General features: G+C 49.9%; 1 protein-coding gene across 4 annotated transcripts in view; it reads left to right on the forward strand.

Moving 5' to 3' along the window:
• The first annotated feature begins 6237 nt into the window (after positions 1-6237).
• Positions 6238-23511, forward strand: part of VASH2 (vasohibin 2) — a 37876-nt gene continuing 20602 nt past the window's right edge. The window contains exons 1-6 of one of the 4 annotated variants that reach the window (XM_045583121.1): positions 6239-6475; positions 6835-6877; positions 7057-7544; positions 16079-16167; positions 19701-19757; positions 20314-20388. In XM_045583121.1, the coding sequence (XP_045439077.1) occupies positions 7269-7544; positions 16079-16167; positions 19701-19757; positions 20314-20388 (497 nt within the window). In that variant the 5' untranslated portion in view covers positions 6239-6475; positions 6835-6877; positions 7057-7268. Of the gene's footprint in view, positions 6878-7025; positions 7545-16078; positions 16168-19700; positions 19758-20313; positions 20389-23511 lie in introns of those variants that run through there. The other 3 variants (XM_045583122.1, XM_045583123.1, XM_036442947.2) reach the window with 3 other exon arrangements.

Below are 23511 nucleotides of genomic sequence, written 5' to 3' on the forward strand. Positions count from 1 at the left end.
TTAAGAAATCTGGAGGAAGACCTTTTAAGACCATCCAGATATCGTGTTCCCTGAGATTTAGTATCCATTTTTTGACTCTTAAGTGAAAAAATCTTATTATTATGGCTGCAAAATAATTTTCTAACTCTAGCACTCTTTCTATATTCTTTCTATATTCATATAGAGGCTCCCTTTCTTCTCTATTTGTCTATAACCAATATGGATTCATAGATTCCTATTTTTCCCTCCAATAGCTTGCACTTCATTCTGTAGTTAATTGTTTTGTGCTCAAATTGTCCCAGATTTGACCAATGGGAGCCCCTTCTAATTGACTCTTTGTCCTTGTGAAATGCCTTCATCATTTTTAAAAGCAATTACTTTCTGACCTAACAAGATATTCTGGGATCCTCTTGTATTTACCCTGAACCAGCCATGGAACTCACCATTTCACCAAAAAGTGTTGGTTCCTTTTGATGGGGAACGGTATTTAGATAGCAAGATATGAGCTCTTGGTGTGCTCATTGCTACAGGGGCATCTGTGCTCCTTGACCCTTTCAGCAGATGGTGCTAGTAAATGTAAGTATATGATACATATACACATGCATATGTATGTACATTTTTACATACATATACACATATTTTAGAAATAATAGTTCACATCAATACCTATAATTCTAATTCATCCTACACGGTTCTTTTTTTGCTTCCCTGATTCCATATTCTATGTTCCTGCTTCCATAGAACACTTTCTCCCAACAATAGTGATATGTTTACTCATTTGCTTAACCCTATCAGATATCTAAAATAGTTTAGGAATTGTGTAGCATTTTTTGAATACCCTTGTTATGCCTGTGGAATTTTCCACCATGTGAATCTTTTTTTCTAAGATAAATCTAAGGTAAAATCTAGAAAATTCCCTCTTCAACTTCCTTTACAAGTAGGGCACAAACAAGTGACCGGGGCTTCACCAATATCCATCATATTCAATCAACGTGATCTGTTGAGTCACAACAAAAAACAGGGGGGAGGAAATCTGCCCAGCACTAAACATTCATTTTGCTGGTGAGGGTGGGTGATGGCTAAACAGTCTGGATTTGAGGATTCCCTGGGGGTATTAGGTTGAGTCTCACACAAAAATGACATTGAAGGGGCCAGCAAGAGCCACTCCAGTAAAGTCAAGTTGGCAAAGCAAATTGTATGATCTAATATTAAAAGTGGTGCAGCAATTCCTCATCAAGTCCAGTTCTGCAACATGATTTTACATGTTGACCTTGGAAGCTTAGTCTCAAGTCTGGTTCTCTAGTCCTTCCAACAATTCTGTAAGCTACTCAGCATCCCTTTAATAAATTTTTTTTCTATTGATAACAAGAGTCAGCTTTGGTGCTTATTATGAAGAATTCTGGCCTGATAAACTTTCCCTATCTTGGGTAATTTGCCCATATTTTCCACTAAATTTTTTCAGTTTTGTTTTTCACAGTTAGATGATTAACTCACCTAAAACACTTTACAACATTTTTTTTCTTTTCCTTTTCCTTTTTTAAATCAATCTTTATTGTTCATATTATTACAAAGGTTCCTCATTTCAACATTTTTTTTCTTAAGACTATGTCTTAACCCATATAACTTGCTTCTTTCAAAGTGTGGTCCTCAACTAGCAGCATCATTGGGAGCTTGTTAGAAATATGGACTTTTAGGCTTTGCTCCAGATCTACTGAATCAGCTAAGTGATATGCAATTTGAGAACTCCTTCCCTAAAAGCAGAGCCTAAAGCAAGGATTCCCTGCTGATGGTTCATTTGAGGAGTGTTAACTCACAACAGGATGAGTGAGAAAAAAGAGAAGTGAGGCCAGGAAAGCTGGGAAGCCATGTAAGGTGATTGGGTTTCTACTCTGGCCTCGGCTTTAACTGGGTCTCAAGGGGACAAAGTAGTTTGCTTGGGAGATTTTGGTACTTGACCACTGACAGGTTATATGGAGAAACTGTGCCTCAGAGAAATACAACAATGGGGCAGGTGAGGAAATGTGTCCTCATAAGCCTTCCATTTCATGCTTTTCATTGGTTCCCCCATAAGGAGTTAATCATGATGGGACTCTTTGGTGGCCATTCAGAAGCTAGGTTTCACATCCTATGGTATGGTATTTCACCCAAGTCTGGAAGTAATAGGAGGAGCCAGAGAATATATTTACCCACTGGCTAGCCTGGCTATTCAACAGCAACCAAAGAGAAAGGACTAGGAAGTAGAACTGTGTGGAGCAGTCAAGGCCAAGGAAATCTGAACAGACATAAGAATAGGCCCAATACAATCTATCTTTTTACCAATCAGAAAAGCTGTATGATGTTACAAGTCAATGGATGAGACATTCTGTAAACCCTTAGATGGTGGTGCTATTGAAGCCCAATGGACGATTAAAGCAAACCCATATATGGAAAAGACAGATCACTGCCCATCCCATTATATATGCATCCTGTATTAGAATATGGAGCCACTATCCTTTTGCTTTAAAAAAAAAAAAAAAAAGAAAGAATAGAGCAGGACTTTTCTCCCCCCAATGTGGGCTGTGCTACAACTTGACTCTGGATATTGGTGAAGGAAACTGGTGGTGGGGCCATATCTTGAGGAGAGCAAGCTGTGGGGAAGAGGGTCTTCTTTCAGCAGGAGCATTCAGAGGATTGGAAGGGTCCAGATGCTCATCCTCTGAGACATCCCTATTCCAGGTCTCAGGTCCCACTCTGAATTTTCCATGGAAGCCTGTGAAGGCATGCATTTAGTATCCTTTGCAATTCTGCTACCCTGTGGTCCAGTCCTGGGCTTGATATTTAGCCTTATCCCATGGCTGCAGGAAATAAGGCTCTCCCTTAAAGTTTCCATGGAGGCACTCTGACTTCCAAGGCATTCCACGAGTTGGTAATTAACTGCCCTGAACCTGTCACTGTCTGTTTCCAAGATCTCTGGTACCTTATGATTAACATTATTTCCAAACAGATTGAGTTCCACAGCTACTTGACTTCCCAATGTCTTGCTTTCCACCCAATGCGGCTCAGTTGAAAGTTATGGTGCTCCTGCAGATCAGCGTTATTACCATCTCTCTTATCACCAGGAAAAGGATCTCTATTGATTTCAGACACACAAGCAATGCACTCCCCATATCCATCCTAGAACCACTGGTGGTACCAATGGCCTGACCTCACTTTCCCTAGGAAATAAGACCCGAAGCAAATGTTAAATCAGACTGAGAAGGCAACAGAGTGAAAGGGGAAACGAAGCAGGCTAGGATGAGAAGCAATGAAAGGGTGGTATGTTATCACGCAGGCAACTCTTCAGGACCAGCTGCAAAGAGCCATGGCAGGTTACTCAGTAGATGCGTCTCAGAAGCTCTGCAGGACATACCCGGGGAGGTTGTCCATAGGATAGAGGAATGAAAGAGAATGCATCTGCCTAGCTCCCTCCCAGCTCTTGTTTCTCATTGGTCAAAACGCTCGCCACAGGGAATTTCCTCGGGTGCATCATCTAGTCTCTTTGATGGCTGCCTGGAAGCCACATCCTGCAGTATGGCATTTCCTCTGAGTCCAGAAGTAGTGGAGGAGTCAGAGACTCCAGACGTGGCTGGCCAGCCTGGCTGTGTTAGCAGCAGCCGCCAAGAAGGATTTGGCTGGGCAAGTGTCTCGTCAGTTCCCAGCGGCTGAGCTGCATGGATTTAATTGGCTGCGGAGGCAGCTACGGAGCCAGCAGAAAGGCAAGGTCTGGCCGATCTGAGGAGGGACACAAGCTGCGATATCCTCATTAATAGGCTATTAACATCAACAAGTAGTGGAGCTAGAAAAATGATCACCAGGTGAGGATCTTGTCTTATTTACCTTAGAGACCCCAGCACCAGGCACTTGAAAAATGAGATGCTGTTTCAACCGCTTTTATTTGTTCCAAACCTTCCCACTTCACACCTCTGCTGGGCCAGTCATTAAGCTAACGAATGGAAGTGACTCTGCTCTGAGAGGCTGAGGATAGTCCCTTATTCAAATCACAAGTTGGATGTGTCCCACTACAGTCACTCTTATTAATGACCCAAGCTTTCAAAACCCATAACCTGCCAGGCCTGGGTTCGTTTGAGACTTATGTAATACAAAATGCACAAGGAAACGAAGAACAGAGTTGGCTGGTCCACGCAACTAGCACGACTCTCCAATGCAAAAAGGATTCTGAACAAAAGGGCTCTTCCGCTGCCCAGTCCCTCCCTGGGACAGCTCAATCCACTTTAGAAGCCTTCTTACCACCTTTTGGGAAAAGTAGCTAAGTCTCACACTTCTCTTCCTATGTCACGTGGCCTCCCGCTGCATCCCACCGCCCAGGGAAGAAGAGAATGGACGGCTGGACTATTGGACATGAAAACAAAAGCTTTTCATTGATCTATCAGGGAGTCCTGATGTGCCTGGGACAGGAAGACGGACGGATAACCCCTCGCTGGTCCCTAGGATTTTGATTCAGGCAGAGCAGGATCCAGGCCTTGGTTGAACAGGGTAACTGTAGTTGTTTGGACTTGGCCTGAGTGCCCACACTGGGAATGGATACCAGGCAAGGGGACGCTTGCCAGACATTCTTCGATGTTCACCAACGGGTCGGATCACTTGAGCTTCGAGAGCTCAGTTTTCTCCTGAGGGAGTGTGAGGCCAAGTCCTCATCCTCTGCACACGGGTCTTCATCCTGAAATCCTAGTCTTCTGGACTTGACACTCCAGGGGAGAGGGGAGAAAGGGATAGATCTGAGAGATGGCTGAGAAAAAAAAGGGAGGAAGGACGCTTGAGATGAGAAAACAGATTGCTCGCCGAGGCAGGTTTTCTTTTAATCAGGAAATGGAAACAGAGCCAATGATATGGTGAGAGGGTAATTTTTTCCCTCCCATTTCCTGATATTTTTCAGGTGTGATTCTTCCACTTGAATTATTCAGATAATTTCCGGAATGAGCCAAACAGTTTCTTTTGTGTTACTGGGACCTAAGTTATTATTCTCATTGTTGAATGCATACAGTCCTAGGCATGGGCTCTTGTCTGCAGCAATGCAGGGCTGGGCCAGAGTCCTGGGCTCCTCACCCATGTCCTGACTCTCAGCTATAGCCAGTGATCTCTGCTGGCACCGGCCCCCTCACCACGCCTCCCACGAAAGAGAAGTTCCAGAAACTGATCTGCCATCAGTGTCTCTCTGATGACTGCATTCTTAATTCTAGGTTAACTCAGCATCGCTATCACCACTGCTTCACCCTCTCAAAGCTGGCATGCTGGCGTGGAGTTGAAAGAGAAAGGAAACTAGAGACAGTGCCCACACGAGAGAGTCCGAGACTCACAGGACCTCAGAGCCAGAACAGACCTGGGAGAGAGTGAGGGCTTGGCTTGCTCTCCTCTTTTCAGAAAGAGGAGCTAAAACCCAGACCAGGCAAGTGGCTTGTCCTGGGTCACACAGCTCAGCCAAGCGATAAATGTGGACTTAGAGCCAGCCCTCAGGTCAGTAGTCTGGTGCTCACCCCATCTCACCTGGCTCTTCTCTTTCTTTAAAGAAAGGGAGGGGGGAGGGAAGAAGTCTTTAAGGAAAAATTGTTCTCATGGGGAGTGTGGAGGAGTCTCCCACTTCACCCTGACCTTGAAGCGTCTCTCCAGCCCCTCCTCTAACTGTATAGTTCTGACAGAAGGAGCAGGGTGCTGCTGACCATTTAGGTTTTACTGTTACATGTCAGGTTGGGTTTAAAGGAACTTGATAAATCATGACTAACGTCAGAGAGTACATGACTGTGTTCCCTTGTTTGTTTGGGATAATTTGGAGAGAGAGAGAGAGAGAGAGAGAGAGAGAGAGAGAGAGAGAGCGCGAGCGAGCGCGAGCGAGCTTGCTTTGTACCTTCCTGTATACAGCCCCTGCCTGAACCCCCTGACAGAGGCAGGTGGCTGTGTCCAGCCTTCCTCAGGGAGTGATGCTCGGATGAGGAGCCTTCCTCTAACTTCTGGGTCACTTCTCAGGTGACTTCTCCTCTGCTTCCCACAGTTGCAAACCATCGCAGTGCCCGAGCCCTGGGGGAACTCGGTCTCCAGTCTCTTGGACAATCGCCCCAGCCACAGGACACGACAGCGATCGTAATTTCGCGTGGCCGTGCAGCTCCCCCTCCTCCGTCCCCCCTACCCTTCTCCCACCCCCCCAGCCCGGGAACCTCGGAGCCAATGGGAGCGTCGCGAAACTCCGGGTTGTAGAGTTCCGAGCCCGGGACCCGCCCCTCTTTGTTGCGGCGGCCAATGGACGCATTCGGAACATCGGCGGCTGCCCGGGTGACTCGGTTATATGTCACAGAATAACATTCGAGAATGGGACTTGGAATGAGGGGCCGGCCGCCGCAGCCGCAGCCGCAGCAGCCCCAGCCTCAGCCCCAGCCCCAGCCCCAGGCCCAGCAGCAGCCGCATCCTCTGCCCCTGCCACCCCCGCCGCCTGGAGTGGCGCCGCAGCCATGAGGCCGAGCGTCCGGAGGTGAGAGGTGCTGCAGCTGCAACGGCGCCCTTCCCGCGTCCCGCTTGCAGCAGCCGGCCCCCCGGGGAACTCGTGGAACGGGGGCGGCGGACCTATTCCCCCCTGGAGCCTGGGGGCTCCGGGAGGGCTTCCTGGAGGAAACGCGGCTGCCTTTGCAAGCCCGAGCGGCTGCTGCGCCCTCGCGCCGACCCCGGGCGCTCACGTGCGGGCGCGCGCCTGGCCGGCTCCGCGCTCGGCCACATCTGGGGACGCAGCGGCGCGTGGAGCCGGGCCGGGCCCCCCTGCTCCCGGACGCTGCACGAGCTGCCCCGGTCCACCCCGCACCCCCCACGCCTCTTTCTCTCCCTCCCGGCGTTTAGGTGTGCGTGAAGCTCTGTGCCAACATCCCAGTCGCCTTTTGAGGTAATTGCAGAGCTGGACGCTCGCATTCACAGCTGTGGAGGGTCTGTCAGCGCGCGGGGCGGCGGCGGGGCGGGAGGGACGCGGGGACCGTCCCCACGAGGCCCCCGCGCCGCTGGGCACGGTTTCTCGGGGCGTCCGTCCACTCACCGCGGTGCGTGCCGTGTCTCCGCCGATTGCAGGCTCGGCCCGTGAGCGGAGCGCCCGCCGCCGCCGCTCCCCCCGGGCGCGTCCGGAGGCGGCGCGGGGCATGGAGGCGGCGGCCCCCGCGGGGCGCTGATCCCCGCGCGCGCCCGCCCGCCCGCGCGCACACGCCCCCGCCGCCGCCGCCGCCGACGTCGCGCGACCCCCGCCCCGCCCTCCCGGCCCCGGCCCGGCCCGGCCCGGCCCCACCATGACCGGCTCCGCGGCCGACACCCGCCGCTGCCCGCACCCCAAAGGCGCCAAAGGCACCCGCTCCCGGAGCAGCCACGCTCGGCCCGTGAGCCTCGCCACCAGCGGGGGCTCCGAGGAGGAAGACAAAGACGGCGGGGTGCTCTTCCACGTGAACAAGAGCGGCTTCCCCATCGACAGCCACACCTGGGAGCGCATGTGGGTGCACGTGGCCAAGGTGCACCCCAAAGGGGGAGAAATGGTGGGCGCCATCAGGAACGCCGCCTTCCTGGCAAAGGTCAGTGGCTCCCAAGGAGGAGGGGGGTGGGGTGGGCGGGGAGGGGACCGTTTCAGCCTGCACAGGGCACACAGGGGCACTACCCAAGATCCTGGTTCTGCTACGAACACCCATCCCCTCTCCCGTCTTCCTCCCCCCCCCCCCCACCCGTTTGCTTAATTGAGATGTTTGTCTTGGAAGCCTTAGAAATGGGGAGGGGGAGGGGGTGGCTGGCTGTCCTGGGACTGTATGGTCTGTTGTGCCAAGGTTCCTTTGAATCTCTATCCAAACTATTATTTATTTACTCACCCCAATGTCCATCCTCTTCCAGCAAGAGCTGTCTGTAGCAGCAGCGATGCCAAGAATGCACAGGTCCCCTAGGGATCCCACCTCACTTTTCCCTTTTGGAGTCTTCCCCTTGCTTGCAAATGATTTATTAGGCTGTGAATGAATTTGACTCAACCAGTCAAACTTCCCCGCGTGAATCATTTCTAGACTTTTTGCCAATTTTTTTTTTTTTAATGACAGTGACTTTCACCTCTGAAACTTGCAAAAACAGTGCACTGTCTCTTTTCCCAGCTTATCTGGGCTCCAAGAAAAAAAAAAAAGAGAGAGAAGTTTTGGCCCTGGCTTAAAGGGGACATGATGAATTAGTCTCACTGGGTTGAGAAGAAGGAGGCTCAGGAGTTAGAACTCCTTTTACCTTGGAGAGAAGCCAGGGAGCTGATGGGGTCTGGTGGCCAAGGATCACTTAGCAAGACGGAGGGAGGGAGATGTGCAGTGGTCGCTGTGTGAAACATAAAATGCAAACCGGGGGAGACATGCTGCCAGAGCTTGGGAGGGCTGTAGCATGGCAGATGGTTTCCCGGGCACCCTGGGGACCTGGCATGGCTGAGAAGATTCCTGGGCGAGTCTAGGAATGCCAGACCTGAGACCTGCAAGGCCATCTGGTGGAGTCTCCAGCCTGGAGCAGCTGGTGACCTGAGCATCCCAGCCCTGCTGGCCAGAAAGCTGTGTGCGCCCTTGGGAGAAGTGGCCCAGCCAGTAAGCTCCCTGTTGCAGCCAGTCACCGTGTTTTATTACTCTGCCGGTAAGGAGCTCGTCACTGTGCCCAAGGAGGGTCCTGTCAGCCGTAATTACCCTTGTCGAGTCCTCCTTGAGCCTGAGAACAACGCTGATCCTGGCTTGTGGTTCCGGCTTTGTCCTTACTTAAGTGAGCCTTCTTTACTGAAGGGCGAGCTGGGAGCTCAGAAGCCTGGAGGAGAGGTGGCCACAGGCAGTAGAAGCCTGCTCCTGCCATCCCATGCTGCCTTTCTAATTCAGGGTCCTCAGCAGCAACCCTGTTTCTAACTGGGGCTTCACCCTGCTCCCAGTTTTGTGTGCGGTGACCCCCTTTCTCCGTGGGGATCAGGGGATGTTAGTGTTGGTGGAGACCAGACTTCCTTCCGAGTTCTGAAGACCTCCTGAGAACTAAGGGTTCATTGCCTCCTAGGACAGCTGGTCCCGGGCCTGGCCAGATTAGATTGGTGGGGAAATTTCTCCTGAGGCTGAACAGAAGTCCTCCTCCTCTCCCCTTCGCCACGTGTTACCACTGAGTCTTGTGTTGCCCTTTGAGCCGGAGGAGCACGGGCCAACTTCCTTTGCAACTCACAGCTTCCTAGAATGTCACTAGACGGGGCTCTTAGAGTGGGGAAGGGACTGAATTCCAGCCCGCGCTGTGCCACCTCTAGCTTATAAAATCTCTGGTCTCAGTTTTCTCATCTATACAACGGGAGTAGGCCAGACTTCAAGTAAAGTTCTTTCCAACTCAAATCCCATAATGTTATATGACCCAGGAGCCTCCAGGTTCTGATGCTGGCCTGTGTGACATCAGAGGTGCACGGAATTACGAGTCCTCAGAACTGTGACATCGGTCATTCTGTACCTTCCTTTTGTCTCCTTTGTCTGCAGGTAGCTCCCTTTCACCTTTTTTTTTTTTTTTTAAGTGTATATTTTTATTGATTTCAGAGAGGGAGGGAGAGGGAGAGAGAGATAGAAGCATCAATGATGAGAGAGAATCATGGCTTGGCTGTCTCCTGCATGCCCCCTACTGGGGATCGAGCCAGCAACCTGGGCCCAGCCATGTGCCCTTGCCCCTTCAGTCCTGACACTCTATCCACTGAGCTAAACAAGCTAGGGCTCACCTTTTCTTATTTGTTAGAGTTTCCAGATCAATTCACTCTTTTCATCTTCTTTCTACGACAATGGCTAGTTTGAAATCAGTCCCCTAAAATAAGCACATATGAAACACAATATTCCAAATGTTGTCTGAGCAGCTTAGAACATAGATCGCTATTTCCAGAGACCTCCAATACTGTGGCTGAATGCTGTGTTCTTAAAAAAGAGTGGTCCCTGCCCTGGCAGGGTTGTTCAGTGGTTAGAGAATCAGGCAGTACGCTGAAGGGTTGTGGGTTTGATCTATGTGTATGGGAAGCAACCAATCAATGTTTTTCTCTCTATCTCCTCCCACCCCCACCCCAATCCTCTCTCTTCCACTCTCTAAAAATCAACGGAAAAAATATCCTCTGGTGAGGTTTAACAACAGAGTGGTCTCCTTCTCTCTCCCTCTCTCTCTCTCTCTCTCTCTCTCTCTCTCTCTCTCTCTCTCTCTCTCTTTCTGAGTGGCCATATTGTACTTTTATCTTTTTTTAAAAAAAAATATGTTTTATTGATTTTTTTCAGAGAGGAAGAGAGAGGATAGAGAGTTAGAAACATCGATGAGAGAGAAACACCAATCAGCAAGTCCTTTGCTCCTTTAACCAAATCAATGCTTTCCTGAGGAATTTGTAAGAGGAGGAAGTGGTGGAAGGATTAAAGAGTTTCAGAGAGGTTACGATTTTGGGCAATTGAATTTGTGGTTTTTTTGGCAATTAAATTTGGCAAAGAAGTGGGCAGAGGAAGGTGTCAGAGGCCTAAGAGGGGGACTGGATGCCACTTCCTTTGCAGGGCATTCGGTTCGCAGCCATGGTCAGTTCTCTCCGAAGGACCAGGTACCCCTTCCTGGGGTGTGGAGGAGCTCACCTGCTCTGAGATCTTCTGAATTTTCTATCGAAGACCCCTCCTCTGCTGGTTGTAATCTGGAGTTACAATTGTGCAGGTGAAGGCCAGGGTTTTTTAGGGATAGTGCAAGAAAGTAGCTCCAACCAGGTGGAGGATGATAGAGATGGGAAGCCAGGGGCAGGGAGGGAGCAGACACAGAAAAAAACCCAAACAGCTGGGCTGTTTCTTGCAGAACCCACACTCTTGTGTCTCATTCTCACGTTGATCCCAAATTGGAAAGTATTTCACACTTAGAGGACTCAGCTTTGCCTGAGTGAAGAGGTGAATGATGTGAGGTGAGACTTGGCTGCAGCCAGGGCTCCACTCCTGCCCCCTGCTGGTTCCCTGGGGCAGCTCCTCCCTCCCTTGTTCTGCATTCAGAACCATCCACCGGTCTTCCCTGCTCAGCCTCCATGGCAGGCTACCGCCAACAGATTCCTGGCCGCTGCTGATGCAGGGGTCTGGCGCCCATCTTGGGCTCATGAGCGATGTTCCTTGCTCTCCTCCAGGAGACTCTTCTGTCTGGGGTCTGCCAACTGTATTTTTCAGAGCAGGGGCAGCAAAAGGCTTTGCTCTGTCCTTGTTCTCTCTTGTTAAAGATCCCTGGTGCCTGGAGGTCTAGCTGCCTTCCTGGTTCCCTCCCACGTGGTGATGCCACGGTGATGATATGCACTTGTGTCCATTCACATCCCTTCTCCTTGCATTCTTTTTTTTTTTTTTTTAAATATATATATTTTTGTCAATTTCAGAGAAGAAGGGAGAGGAAAATGGAGGTAGAAACATCAATGATGAGAGAGAATCATTGATCGGTTGCCTCCTGTGCGCCCCCTGCCAGGGACTGAGCCCACAACCCAGGCATGTGCCCTAAGAGGGAATCGAACCATGACCTCCTGGTTCATAGGTTGACGCTCAGCCACTGAGCCATTTACCGGCTGGGCTCCTTGCATTCTTCTGACGGGTCACTGAATTTGGCAAGAATCGAGTGAAATTGAGTCTGTCCATAAAAACCTTGCCTGTGGTTTGTTTCATCATTATTCTTGAGCAACCATTTTCCTGTCCACCCCTCTTCCTCCTCCCACTCCCGGATCCCTGACCACAGGCGCAGTATGGAAAGGGTCATTGTGATTTGTGCCCTCTAGATTCTGCCTCCATCAGCACGGATGTGGCCTGAGGGGGCTGGATGCAGGTGGCAGGAGGGGGGAGGCTTGAGGGGAGGGGCCATGGGAAATCCAGGCTGGCATTTCAGGTGAAATAGGGCAGGAACATGACAGGAGAAGAGACCCTCTGGTCCCCCGTCATGGAGAAAACAAAAGGAGGGTTCCCTGGGCTTTTTGTAAAAGGTTGTACCCATTTACACTCCCATCCTCTCTCTGTATGGGAGCATCCTCGTCAGCCTTGAGTGTCCACGTTTCAGAGCATCCCTGCTAAGTGGAGAGGTGACAGTGACATTCCGCACTGGCTTTAATGCGCATTTCTTACATTATTAGTGAGTTTGAACTATTTTTTCAAATATTTTATCCACTGTTGGCATTTCTTTTTGTGTGTGTGTGTGTGCATTGTTTTTTTTTCACGACACTTTAAAAACTGTAGTAAAATATACATAACATAGAGTTTACCATTTACGTGTTCGGTTCTGTGCGATGTTGTGCGTGTAACATCACCTTTCACCTCCGAAGCCTTTTCTTCTTCCCCAGCTGGAACTCTGAACCCCTTAAACAGAAACTCCCTCTTCCTTCCTCCCACCCTAGCCCCTGGCAAATCACCCTTCTTCTTTCTGTCTCTATGACCTTGGCAGGTCTAGGAACTCATAGAGGAATTGTACCAATATTCGTGACTGGCTTATTTCACTTAGCGTGAGGTCCTCAAGGTTTATCCCTGTTGTAGCATGTGCCAGAATGGCCTTTCTTTTTTATTGCTGAATAATATCCCATTATGCATGCATGCCCCATTTTGTTTATTCATTCACCTAATTTGCTTCCACTTTTTGGGGTCATTTAAAAAAAAAAAAAAAGGACAGATTTATTTATTTATTTATTTATTATTTTTATTGACTTCAGAGAGGAAGGGAGAGGAGGAGAAGGGTGGAGAGAGAGATACATCAATGATGAGTGAGAATCACTGATCTGCTGCCTCCTGCGCCCCCAACACTGGGGATTGGACCTGCAACCCGGGCCCTGACCAGGAATCGAACCGTGATTTCCTAGTTCTTGGTTGACATTCAACCACTGAGTCATGCCAGCTGGCCAGTTTTTTGTTTTGTTTTTTTTCCCTTGAGGCCCCAAAGTTTTCTTATCCCTTTGTGTGAACACTTCATGAATTAAGGAGGTTAACTCATGGTCCCAGAGGGAAGTAGGTGGTTTCATTAGGGTGAGAAGGCATCTCAGTAACGCTCCTGAGTGTCCAGGGACTGAAGCGCTGCCGATTCTGTTTTCCTGAAAAGTGAAGGCATTTCAGGCTTCCCCATTGTCAAACCCTGAAGGCACACTTCAGATGATATTATAATAATGCAGCTAACACTTAGAAAGCACCAAGTGCCAAGCTCCAAGGTGCACATTTTATACGTAGGTTATGGAATCCTCATAACCAGCCCAGAAGATTTGGAGTAGGCGATATTCTCCTATTTTATCGGGAAGGTAACAGAGACTTAGAGAGGTCATGTAGCTTGACCAGGGTCCCCAGCCAGCAGGTGACAGAGCAGGGACTCCAACCTCGTTGTGTTGGACGCATCATCACAACTGAAGGAGCCCACCTGGTTAATAAATAGTGCGTGGTTCTGTGGAGGCATTGGCAGCCTGAGGGGCTGGTCGGGAGCTGAGTCTCAGTCAGCTCTCCCAGATGTCAGAGTTGTAGCCAGATGACATCATCCCCTCAGCAGGCTTAGCCCCTCTTCCTGCCACAGCTCTGCTCCTCAGCTGGGGTTTGGGGAATGTGGCCACTCACTCTGGAGGGGTTGAGGTAACCAGATAGCTGTTCTAAAAAACCTTTGGGCGCCACTGAGCTTCTATTCTGAGGACCAGCTGCCGCCTGACTCCCTCCCCACCATCCGGCTCTTGTGGGGTCTGTTGGCTTTGCTGGAGTTGAAATAATTTGGTGGTTGGCCCCCACGGCCGGCTGACTCAGAACGCAGTCACTCTGGCCACCTCAGGGCTGTGGTCCATGGATGTCCCTCTGGGGATTTCTTAGGTGGCCCGGGCTTCTATGGGGCATTTCCCTGTGCTTACCGTCTTTTGGTAAGGTCCTCTTCTGTGCGGAAGCATGCTCCTGACTTAATAAACTGTCATCCCGCCTCCCTTTCTCTCTGTGTCCCTCCCCCTTTGTACCTGCTCTAGAGCTGAGAACATAACAAGTGCTAAAGAGACGTTTGTGCGCATCTCCCATTCTCTCTCTGCTTCTCTGCAAAATTTCTGGCACGTTCTTACACAGAATTCCCGATTTGGTAGATGTTACTTCACACAAAAAAATAAGGACAAGCCAGATACTTATTGGTGTTTATTAGGGCAGAAAACACAAAGGTATTCTTCTTTAAAAAAAAAAAAAAAAAAAAAATATATATATATATATATATATATATATATATATATATATATTTATTGATTTCAAAGAGAGAGAAAGGGAGAGAGAGAGAGAGAGAGAGAGGAACATCGATGAGAGAGAAACACTGATTGATTGCCTTCTGGATGCCCTCTATTGCGGATTGAGCCCACAAAGCAGGCATGTGCCCTGATCGGGAATCAAGCCAGCGATCTCTCAGTGCATGGGATGGTGCTCAACCAACTGAGCAACACAGGCCACAGCTACACTTCATTTTTTGACTCTGTGTGTGTGTGTGTATGTGTGTGTGTGTGTGTGTGTGAGGAAGGAGGGGGGCATGTGAGCAAATGTTCCAATTTGCTCCAAAAAATGACTCTCCAACACAAGAATTCGATTTGAGTTGATATGTTGTAATCAAAATGTAGTTCACAAAACAGCTTGTGTGTGCACACACTCTTACATTCACACACACACACAGTACCTTGGCTGTGAAGTAGGAAGTGTGACTAGCTTCATTTCTGTTAAAGGGGCAGTTGCTGTGAAGTAGGAAGTCTCAAAGTCAAGAGAGAATAGAGGCGCAGAGAGGAAAAGAATGTCAAGTAGCATTATCAGTAAATGCAGCCCAGGGTGTAGAAGTATGAGCAACCCTCTGCATTCTCCCTCCTCCTCCCACCCTCCGCAGGCCCAGGGCCAGCATGCCCTCCAGCTTCACTGCGGGGCCTGAACCCAGGGAGTGGGGAGAGCTCTGATGCCCAGCAGGCTGCCCAGCACTGTCCCCAAGTCAGTTGACCATCAGCTTCACTGTCCGTGAGCTAAGCCCTAAATCCCAGGGCCTCCCTTTCCTGTTTTCTCCCAGGATGGAACTAATCTGTCCTGAGGTTCCTTCCTAAGCACATGGGCCTGCAGGAGCCTCCTCTCCTTCCTGACAACGCACTGCAGGGGCCTCAGGCCCACGTGGGCCGAGTGCCTCTGCCACCATGGCCCTACCCCACCAGCGAGGCCCAGGATGAGAGACTGAGAAACATATAGGGGGAGAGAAAGCAAAAATCGTCCCTCACTTGCCAGGAGTGATTGGATTGGAAGCCCCAGCTTGTTCTCACTCCCGGCCTTGTTGGCAGCCTGCTCAGTGCTGAGTGCTGTCTGAGCTCTAAATTCCAGACAAGAGGCGCCTGTCTCCCCCTCTCCCGTCCTTGCCTGCCATTGCTCCTTTCTCCTCCCTGCAGGGCTTAGCACCCTTCCCTGCAGGACTTGTAGACACTTGGTGAATGTTGACCAGGAGGTGGCTGTGGGGGGCCTAAGGGGAAAAGGGTGAGGTGGCTCATGAGTCAGAGGAGCTGCACTTGCCTGGGAAGAGTGAAGGCAAGAGGGGACTCTTACCTCATCCATCTTGGTCTAGATTCACGGGAGGGAGGAGGTGGGCATTGCAGGGGGTGGTGTTGAGGAGAAATGGCAGCCGAGGCGCCATGTTGCATTTCTGCAGGGCACCATTCATCTTGCACTCAATGGTGCCCTGGAGTGGGGCACATAGAATGGGTCACACCAACCATGCAGCAAAAGGTTCGGTCACGCAGTAAAAAATGTGAGGGTTAATGGAGCGCCGCTGTGATCATCCTGGGGGGCGCTATAGGACATGGTCCTTGGCCTCAGTGAGTGGCTGAGGCTCCCAGGGAAGGCTGGCTGTGTTCACACTCACAATACACAGAGGGCCATAGAGAGTAGAGGGTCACTATGACTCACGGTGGAGTGTGGGTGGAAGGAATGCAGAGAGGGGGGACTTCAGCAGGAGGTCAACTGGAGTGGGGAAACCTTGTCCAGGAGGTACCACTTAAACAGGCGACCATGGCAGGATGGCCATCTGCTCCCAGAAGCAGTTCTCCAATGGTCTCAGTCCTGGGCCTGCCATCAAGCACCGGGCCCCCAAAATATCTCTCTCTACTTCTCTGCAGCCTTCAATACCCCAGGTTCCAAACTACAGGCTGTCGATGACGATCCCAGACTGGCTCCAGGCAATCCAGAACTACATGAAGACACTACAGTATCCTTCCCATGAGGGTCTGAGCACACACAGCCAGGGGATGGGCGTGGTGATTGCAAGCTTGGTGGCCTGTCTGTCTCCAGCTGGTCAGCAAATGCTCTCTAAGGTTGGTGAGGCCGGGCATGGAGGGAGGCCCCTTTGTGAGAGTCTAGGAGGAGTGATAACAGAGGGTGTAATTACACTGATCAGACTCCCCCGCCCTTTTAAGCAGGATGTGGGCCAGGATGGCAAGAAGGCAGTGAGACAGTGTTGGGCCACCTCGAGCCCCCCTGCCTTCCATCTCCTCTTTCTCCACTTCCTCCTCCTCAGTCATCTTTCCCTCTTTCTTCCTCTACAGTCTTTCTCCCTCTTCCCTCCTAGTCTTCTGTTCCTTTTCTTTCCTCTCACTTTTTGCCTTCATCTTGACTGCTCATAATCTACTGGAGCCCACCCCAGATGGCCCTGACTGGTAGCCTTACTCCGTTCCTTGTGACTGAATGGGGCTCTGGCCCAGGGGCGCTCTCCCCTCATCTGAGCTTGAAGAAGAGCTGGGGTTCCTGGGGGTCCAGGCTGGGTTCAGACCAGCCAGACTGGTTTTTTTTGGTGTTTTTTTTTCCACCTCCAGGATTCTCAGGTTGGTTGCAGCCAGGTTAGATCAGTTCTGAAGGTCGGAGGCAGCAACATTGTCAGGACAAAGGGGCAGAGGCGAATGGTCTGCTGGCTGCTCTGGTGTTTTTATGGGGGATAGGAGTCAGAGCAAAGCTGGACTGGCAGAGGCCTATGTGAAAGGGACTGGCCATTTACCCAAGCGAGTGAATAGCATCTCAGAGCTAAGCCAGCATCAGACGCCCTATAGACCCGCACCACATTGTCCAGGATGCCAAGCCTCTTCTGGCCTCTGGCCTCCTTCCCCAAAGACCTAGAATGTAGCAGAAAGGATTTCACGGGCACTGGCCTGTATGCCACGTGCTCTCTGTGCTATCGGCAAGACCCTTTCCTGTGGATTTATTGTGACTTCCCGGAAGGGATGAAGACTACCAGATGGGAACACCACCAGTTCTGCTGTTTGGGTAGGCAGGTTACTCCATTAGCCTCTCAGTTTCCACTTTGCAGGATATGAACTCCCCCACGTGGCATCTCCCCAGTGGAACCCTGGAGCAATGTTAGAGGAAAGGCTATCTGGTGGTGTGTTGATCCCCAAACTGGGACCCCATCTAGAGAGCTTTGTGTGGTCCAGAAGCATAAACTCCTACCACCAGGGTAGACTTGGACCCCAAGAGCTGAGCCTTTTTGGATGTGACCGACTTCCTCACAGAGCATTCCAGAAAGTGACGGAAATTGGAATGGCTCCTTCTCCTGTCTAATGACATGGGCGTCACCAGGACCACGAGCAGAGATGAAAGAGAATGAGCGTGGTGGGGAGAATTTGCATTCTCTGCTAAACCCCGCAGCACACCCTCAGCCAGGTTTTCATTGTTGCCCCGAAGGAGCTGCTTTTGCTCTTTTCTCTGATGCATTATGATGGTCACTACCTCAGGTCACTGACTGAACGGAAGGCCGGGCAGGCTGCTGGACTGTGCTCCCTGTCACCTGACCATTGGAGCCACCACACAAAGAAGGCAGAGTGTGGTCTCTGTTCTAGCTTCTGTCCAGACTTTCACTTAGTTCCTTGGGATTTCCTATTGTTTTGCCCTGAACAACGTGACCAGTGCTAGAGTACAGGGACCTTTAGGGGCCAGTTCTGACTGTAGATGTGTGCAGTGGGCAATAGTGATGTGGAAAGACAAATCCTGCTTTCCCTTCTGACAGCCTCAGGGTGCTGGCCAGAGGGAGTGCTGAGTTTGCACTGCGTTCTGGGAAGAGGTGCCACCTGACTTTGCTGAGGCCAGACTCCGTCAGTGAGTCTCTCACCCTGAAGGCAATGTTTGTAGGAATTTCCTCCCCAGCTCACTTGCAGGAGCTGAAAACTCTTAGGAATTGAGAAAAGATAGCCAGGTAATTTTTCATTATTTTACTACAGGTTTGTCTCATTTTATGTACAAGATGTACAAACTAGATGTACGTACAGGGAAAGTTGGGCATATGCATTGCATTTTTGCCATTTGAATTCTACTTTAAATATACCAGAATCTCATCGTTTGAATGGCATCTTTAGTAGAGTAAAAAAAAAAAGTCAATGAGAATTGATTTTTTTCTTTTACATCTAGGCTTTTGTATATTATTTCTCCAAAAACTAGGCAAGCCTATATTGTTATTGATTATTCTTATGTACGTGCCAGTAATTTCCAAACTGTGTCCTTATTAAAATCAGCCCTTGGCCATCTCCCTGGAATTTCTAATTGAACTCTCCAGGATGTGGTGACTCTGAATGGCATTTAGGGTTAAAAACCAAGGCCTGAAATCAGAATCTGCCGAGGTTGAGCCCAGAATGTGCTTATAACGAGTTCCTCAGGTGGTGGTTCCGTGTGCTCGTGTCTGAGTGGCCAAGCACATCTGTGGCAGGGAGGACTCCCAGCCCTTCTCAGGACCACCCTCTGCAGCTGCCTCCACCACATTAGGAGCACACGTCTAATCTCATATACTCTCCCTGCCCAGGCTACAAGTGCACGCTTCGTTAGCAATTTCCCAACATGCCCCTTTTAAGTAGAATTTTGTTTGAGGCAGTATAGGGAAATGCACAAAGCAATGTTTTTCAGGCTCAGAAAAAGTAAGATCTAGTCTCAGAGAAGAGAGCATGTCATTAGGGAATCTTTGTCATTCAGAATGACCTGGTGCAGGCTCTCCAGTCCCTGAGACCTTCTGGGCGACTAGCTAAACCCCAGGCTGTGGATAATGTTGTCACCTCACATTTAGTAATCAACGTCAAGTGTCAGTTCAGGCATGAAAGGAAAATAAGCTCTGCTTCAGTCTGAGAAACTCTACTGCCATCCATCTACTCATCCATATATATTCCATTCTTCCTACCTTTTATCATCCATCTATCCAGGAAGCCATTCACCCACCCACCTACCCTTCTATCTATCCAACCATTCATCCACTCTTCCATTCATCAGTTTTATTCATCCTTTCTTCCTTTATTTCTTTCATCCATTCACCCATTCATCCATCCATTAATCCATCATCTAACTATTCATCTACCTTTCTACCCCCCTATGCATCTATTTATCCATCCATCTGTCTTCCCATTCATTCACTTATTCCTCATTCACTGGATTTATGCCAGGCTTTGTGGTTGATATAAAGATGATAAACAAATGGTCCCAACTCTCAAAGAGCTTTTAGTCTAGTAGATGAATTAAGACATGTATTCAACTAACCAGAATAAAGAGCAGATTGAATATGGCTAATCTAAGGGTCCAAGGTGCTTTGGCCTCTAAATTAGAAGTTAGATTTCCAGGCAGGATAGTGAGAGAATGTTGACTACCTTCTGGCTATTGGACAGCTGGAAAGCCCTCACTTGCTCATCTCAGTGAGAAATCAATGCATAGCTTCCTCTGTTGGATTCCTGGGACTTTGGAGTTTTCTCTTACTTTCCCTTTACATACTTCACACAGATACAATCATACAGGGACCCAGTTCTTTGAAATTAGAAAAATGAGGCCACTGAGTGGGTAAGTGGTGCATGATCTGTGGGGGCCAGGTGACCTCTTTCCTACCTGAGAGCTGCTAACTCCCTCTCCCACCCCCCATCGGTGTATCCCAGTGCTCACTTTCCTGGTCTGTAAGGGGTGGAGATGCGGGGGGGGAGGGGATTACCCAGGGTGATGTTGGAGGTGGGGCTTGGGTCTGGACCACTCTCACAGCTAAGCTCAGTGGTGGAGACTAACTCGTTCGGAGGGTGGGGGATGCCTATGAAATGTGTTTCATGTGGCCTCCTTTACTTACTCCATGGGATGCCCCTAGTCCCGGGGCAATGGGAGGACACTATGGAATATGGTTACTAACATCCAGGAACTGGCTCTTGGAGAGAGGAGTGGAGAATTTAGGTTTTTATTTTTGCCAAGTGCGTATGTGCTTTGGTGCCCTCCTGCAAAGTGAGTCCTCCCTTTTCCCTCTGGATTCCTACGTGGTGCCTAGCGTGAGGACGGGCATGCTGACGGATCGACAGACAGACCAACTGCATTATTAAATAAGTCCTGAGATCCTTTGCTGTGCTCTATCCTACAGGTTAATGGAAACAGCGAAAGAAATGACTCGAGAGTCCTTGCCTATTAAATGCCTTGAAGCTGTCATCCTGGGCATGTATCCTTTAAGTTATGTTTGCTTAATTTTAATCCATCGGTGGATGGTGGCCTCCCTGTAGGGCTGCTGTGCCTTTAACGTCCTAGATCCACAGAGGTGATGACCATTGTCTCTCTGGAGGACTAAGCTCCCCTGTCGTTTCTCTTTAATGTCCACCATCTGGAGTTGAACCAAATCAGAGCTTGGCTTCTTGGACCATCATCACTGTAACCTGTTAGCTAAAGCCTGTATCAGGGCCAGCTCTTAGGCTGGCCTCGCTAGTCACAAGGAGAATTCTAACTTGGAGGGACTATAGAGAGTGTATGTGCATCATATATATATATATTTTTTTCTTTCTTTCTTTTTTTGCATTCATCTGGTATCGCAACAGGAAAGGCACTCAAGGGGAAATGGGGTCCTCCAAACCCACCCCCAGGGAAATTTCTAAGAGTGGTTTGTGGAAGAGATCGTGTAGTGGTATAGTGTCCTGACTGCAGAACATAGAGCTGAGACAAAGGTCTGGTCTCTCTCACACCCTCTGTTCCATTTTCCACCAGACTCCTGGCTCCTCAGCTGACTATGGCCCAGAAAACTGTGATGGCACTCACGTACTAGTGGTGATGGCAGTAGAACACCATCCAATAGAAGAGCAAAGAAACCCCCAGTCCTTTGGGGTGATGGCTAGAAGGACCTGTGACCAAAAGCACATGGCAAGACGTGAGCTTGAGAGGTGGTCCCAAGTCAGACCAGTTAGGTCCTTGGGCTCCGTGCCGAGAAGTGTGACCTTTTGCACAAAGGCAGTGGGCAGCCCAGGTGAAAGCTCTGGAGCAGAGCGGTGACATCATCAGGTATTCGCTTCAGAGAGGTAATCCTTAGGTCAGGCTGAAGGGCGGATGAGAAGACGGGCTGGATCTGCCGAGCCAGGTAGGAGCTGTTACACGAGGGAAATGATGGTGCTTGGACCATGGTCCTGGCAACGGGAATGGATTGGAGAGACAGTTTCAAGAGTTATAAAGGACACAGAGTTGGCAGGCCTTGAAGGCCTGCTAGGTGTAGAAACCGATGAGGAAGGGATCAGCAAATAGAGGTTTCTGAGTTAAGCGACAGTCTGTGCAGGAGGGGCTGAAGGGGCGAGAATGTCAGACAGGTGAGATACGTCAGCACAGATGTGAACTAAGACAGCATGAAGGCGAGGAAGGCGTTGGGGGTGTCCTCAACTTGTGGACGGATCCAATGTGAAGGGTTGGAGGATAAAGAGGCGGCGACTCCACATTTCTGGTATGGAAAACTGGTTGATGGGATAATCCTTCAACAGTCCAAGGGGAGGACTTAACCAGGAGGATTACATTTATGGGGAGATGAGTTCAGATTTGGACATGTTGGATTTGAGGAGTCTGTGGGATGCTGGGTAGAGTATCGGGAGTGTGGAGCTCAGGATGGGCTCAGCGCGGGAGATACCACTTGGGGAGCCGTGTGTTTAAGGGGTGGCAGGTGCTGTTCATGGAATGAGGAGAGAAAAAGCTCAAGGATGAAATCTCATGATTTTTCGGTCAAGTTGACACAAAACGCCCATAAATGACACTGACAAGGACAACTCCAGAGGTAGAAGGTAAACTGGCAAGGAGATACGGAAATGAGCGGAAGGATGGGTGGCTGAGAATCAGACAGGGAACAGTGGGGCATTTTTATGGAAAGGGGACTTTCCACCCCTCTGCAGCCTGGACAGCATCGGTCGGGACAAGATGGTCCACGGGTGCCCAGGGCTGACATTTCAAAAGTGGGAACTTGAGCCTTTCAGAAGCCTCTCCCCACCCCCTGTCAGACCTCCTCCTTGCTCCTCACAGAGATGAAAGGGGCGTCTGGGGAGCCCCGCAGGAGTGCAGGACCAGGGTGGATGTGGCAACAGATGGCTCAGGGCCCCCACTCCCCGGTGGCAAGAGGCAGTAAAGCTGTTGGGCAGAGCCTCCTGCAAGTTTAATAGGGGTGAACAATTGTTGGGGATTTGCTGGGGGAGATCACAAGCGCAGACCCTTCGCTGGGTGGACTAGTTCCCTTCAGACCGCCTGCTGATGGACGTGTGTGCACCTGGGTCATCTTGCTTTACAACAGTCATGCACACAGTAGTCTTGACCCTGTGCAGATTTATAAATTCAGGCCTTTAAGTTACAGGAATTACCTACAAACTTTAGGCCTAGCCAGGGTGGCTCAGTGGTTGAGCATCGACCTATGAACCAGGAAGTCACAATTTGATTCCCCGGTCATGGCACTTGCCCAGGTTGCAGGCTCAATCCCTAGGGTGGGGCATGCAGGAGGCAGCTGATCAATGATTTGCTCTCATCATTGATGTTTCTTTCCCTCTCCCTTCCTCTCTGAAACCAATAACAGTATATATATTAAAAAACACACACAACCACTTAGAATTGTGGGGCTAGACCTATGATGAGCCTCTGGGCCTGTCCAAATCCAAGGACCACATACATGCTCTTGGTTTTCCTTTGTTCTTCCTGGTGTCACATTTCAGAAAAGTGTGTGTTGGGAAGGGGGGAGTGTGGTGGTGGAATAATTCGGCTCACTCTGCCAAACTCAGGGAAATTTGACCCTTGGACACAGACAAGAAACACAGCCCTGAGTCGTTAAAGTTACAGCATCTTTGTCTTTGCTCTTTGCTTTGTGTCAGCATCCCTGTGGCCTGTTTTGCTCACAGCCATGGTGAAGGACAGGACTTGGGTCATCTGTCTGGGCCTCCACACACTCTCCTCTCCTCATCCCTCCCCCACTCCACCCCCCACTCCTCCTCACCACCTTGGCTCTTTAAAACCTGTGTCCTTCCTGTTTTCTCTCATCACGTAAGCCCAGAATTCAGGATTCGTTCACACAGAGCCACTGTTTCCGTCTTGCTCGAGCACGTGGGCACCCTTTCACATGCGTGCTGGAGTGATAGACCTTCGGTTCCAAGTGGCTTTTTGAATAACAGCAGCGCTTTTGGGGCCCTAGCTGACCCTGGCAGGCCTTAGTTATGGTAGTAAAGTACTATGGTTTATTTACGTGGTTCATTAGCAGAGGCACGTTAGGCACATCCCCAGCAGGTGGGATGGTGGGACCTTTTCCAGGGGCGTGGTCTCTCTCGTCCCCTCTCCTCTCCAG

Source organism: Pipistrellus kuhlii, unplaced genomic scaffold, assembly GCF_014108245.1.
Source record: "Pipistrellus kuhlii isolate mPipKuh1 unplaced genomic scaffold, mPipKuh1.p scaffold_m20_p_18, whole genome shotgun sequence".
NCBI lineage: Eukaryota > Metazoa > Chordata > Mammalia > Chiroptera > Vespertilionidae > Pipistrellus > Pipistrellus kuhlii.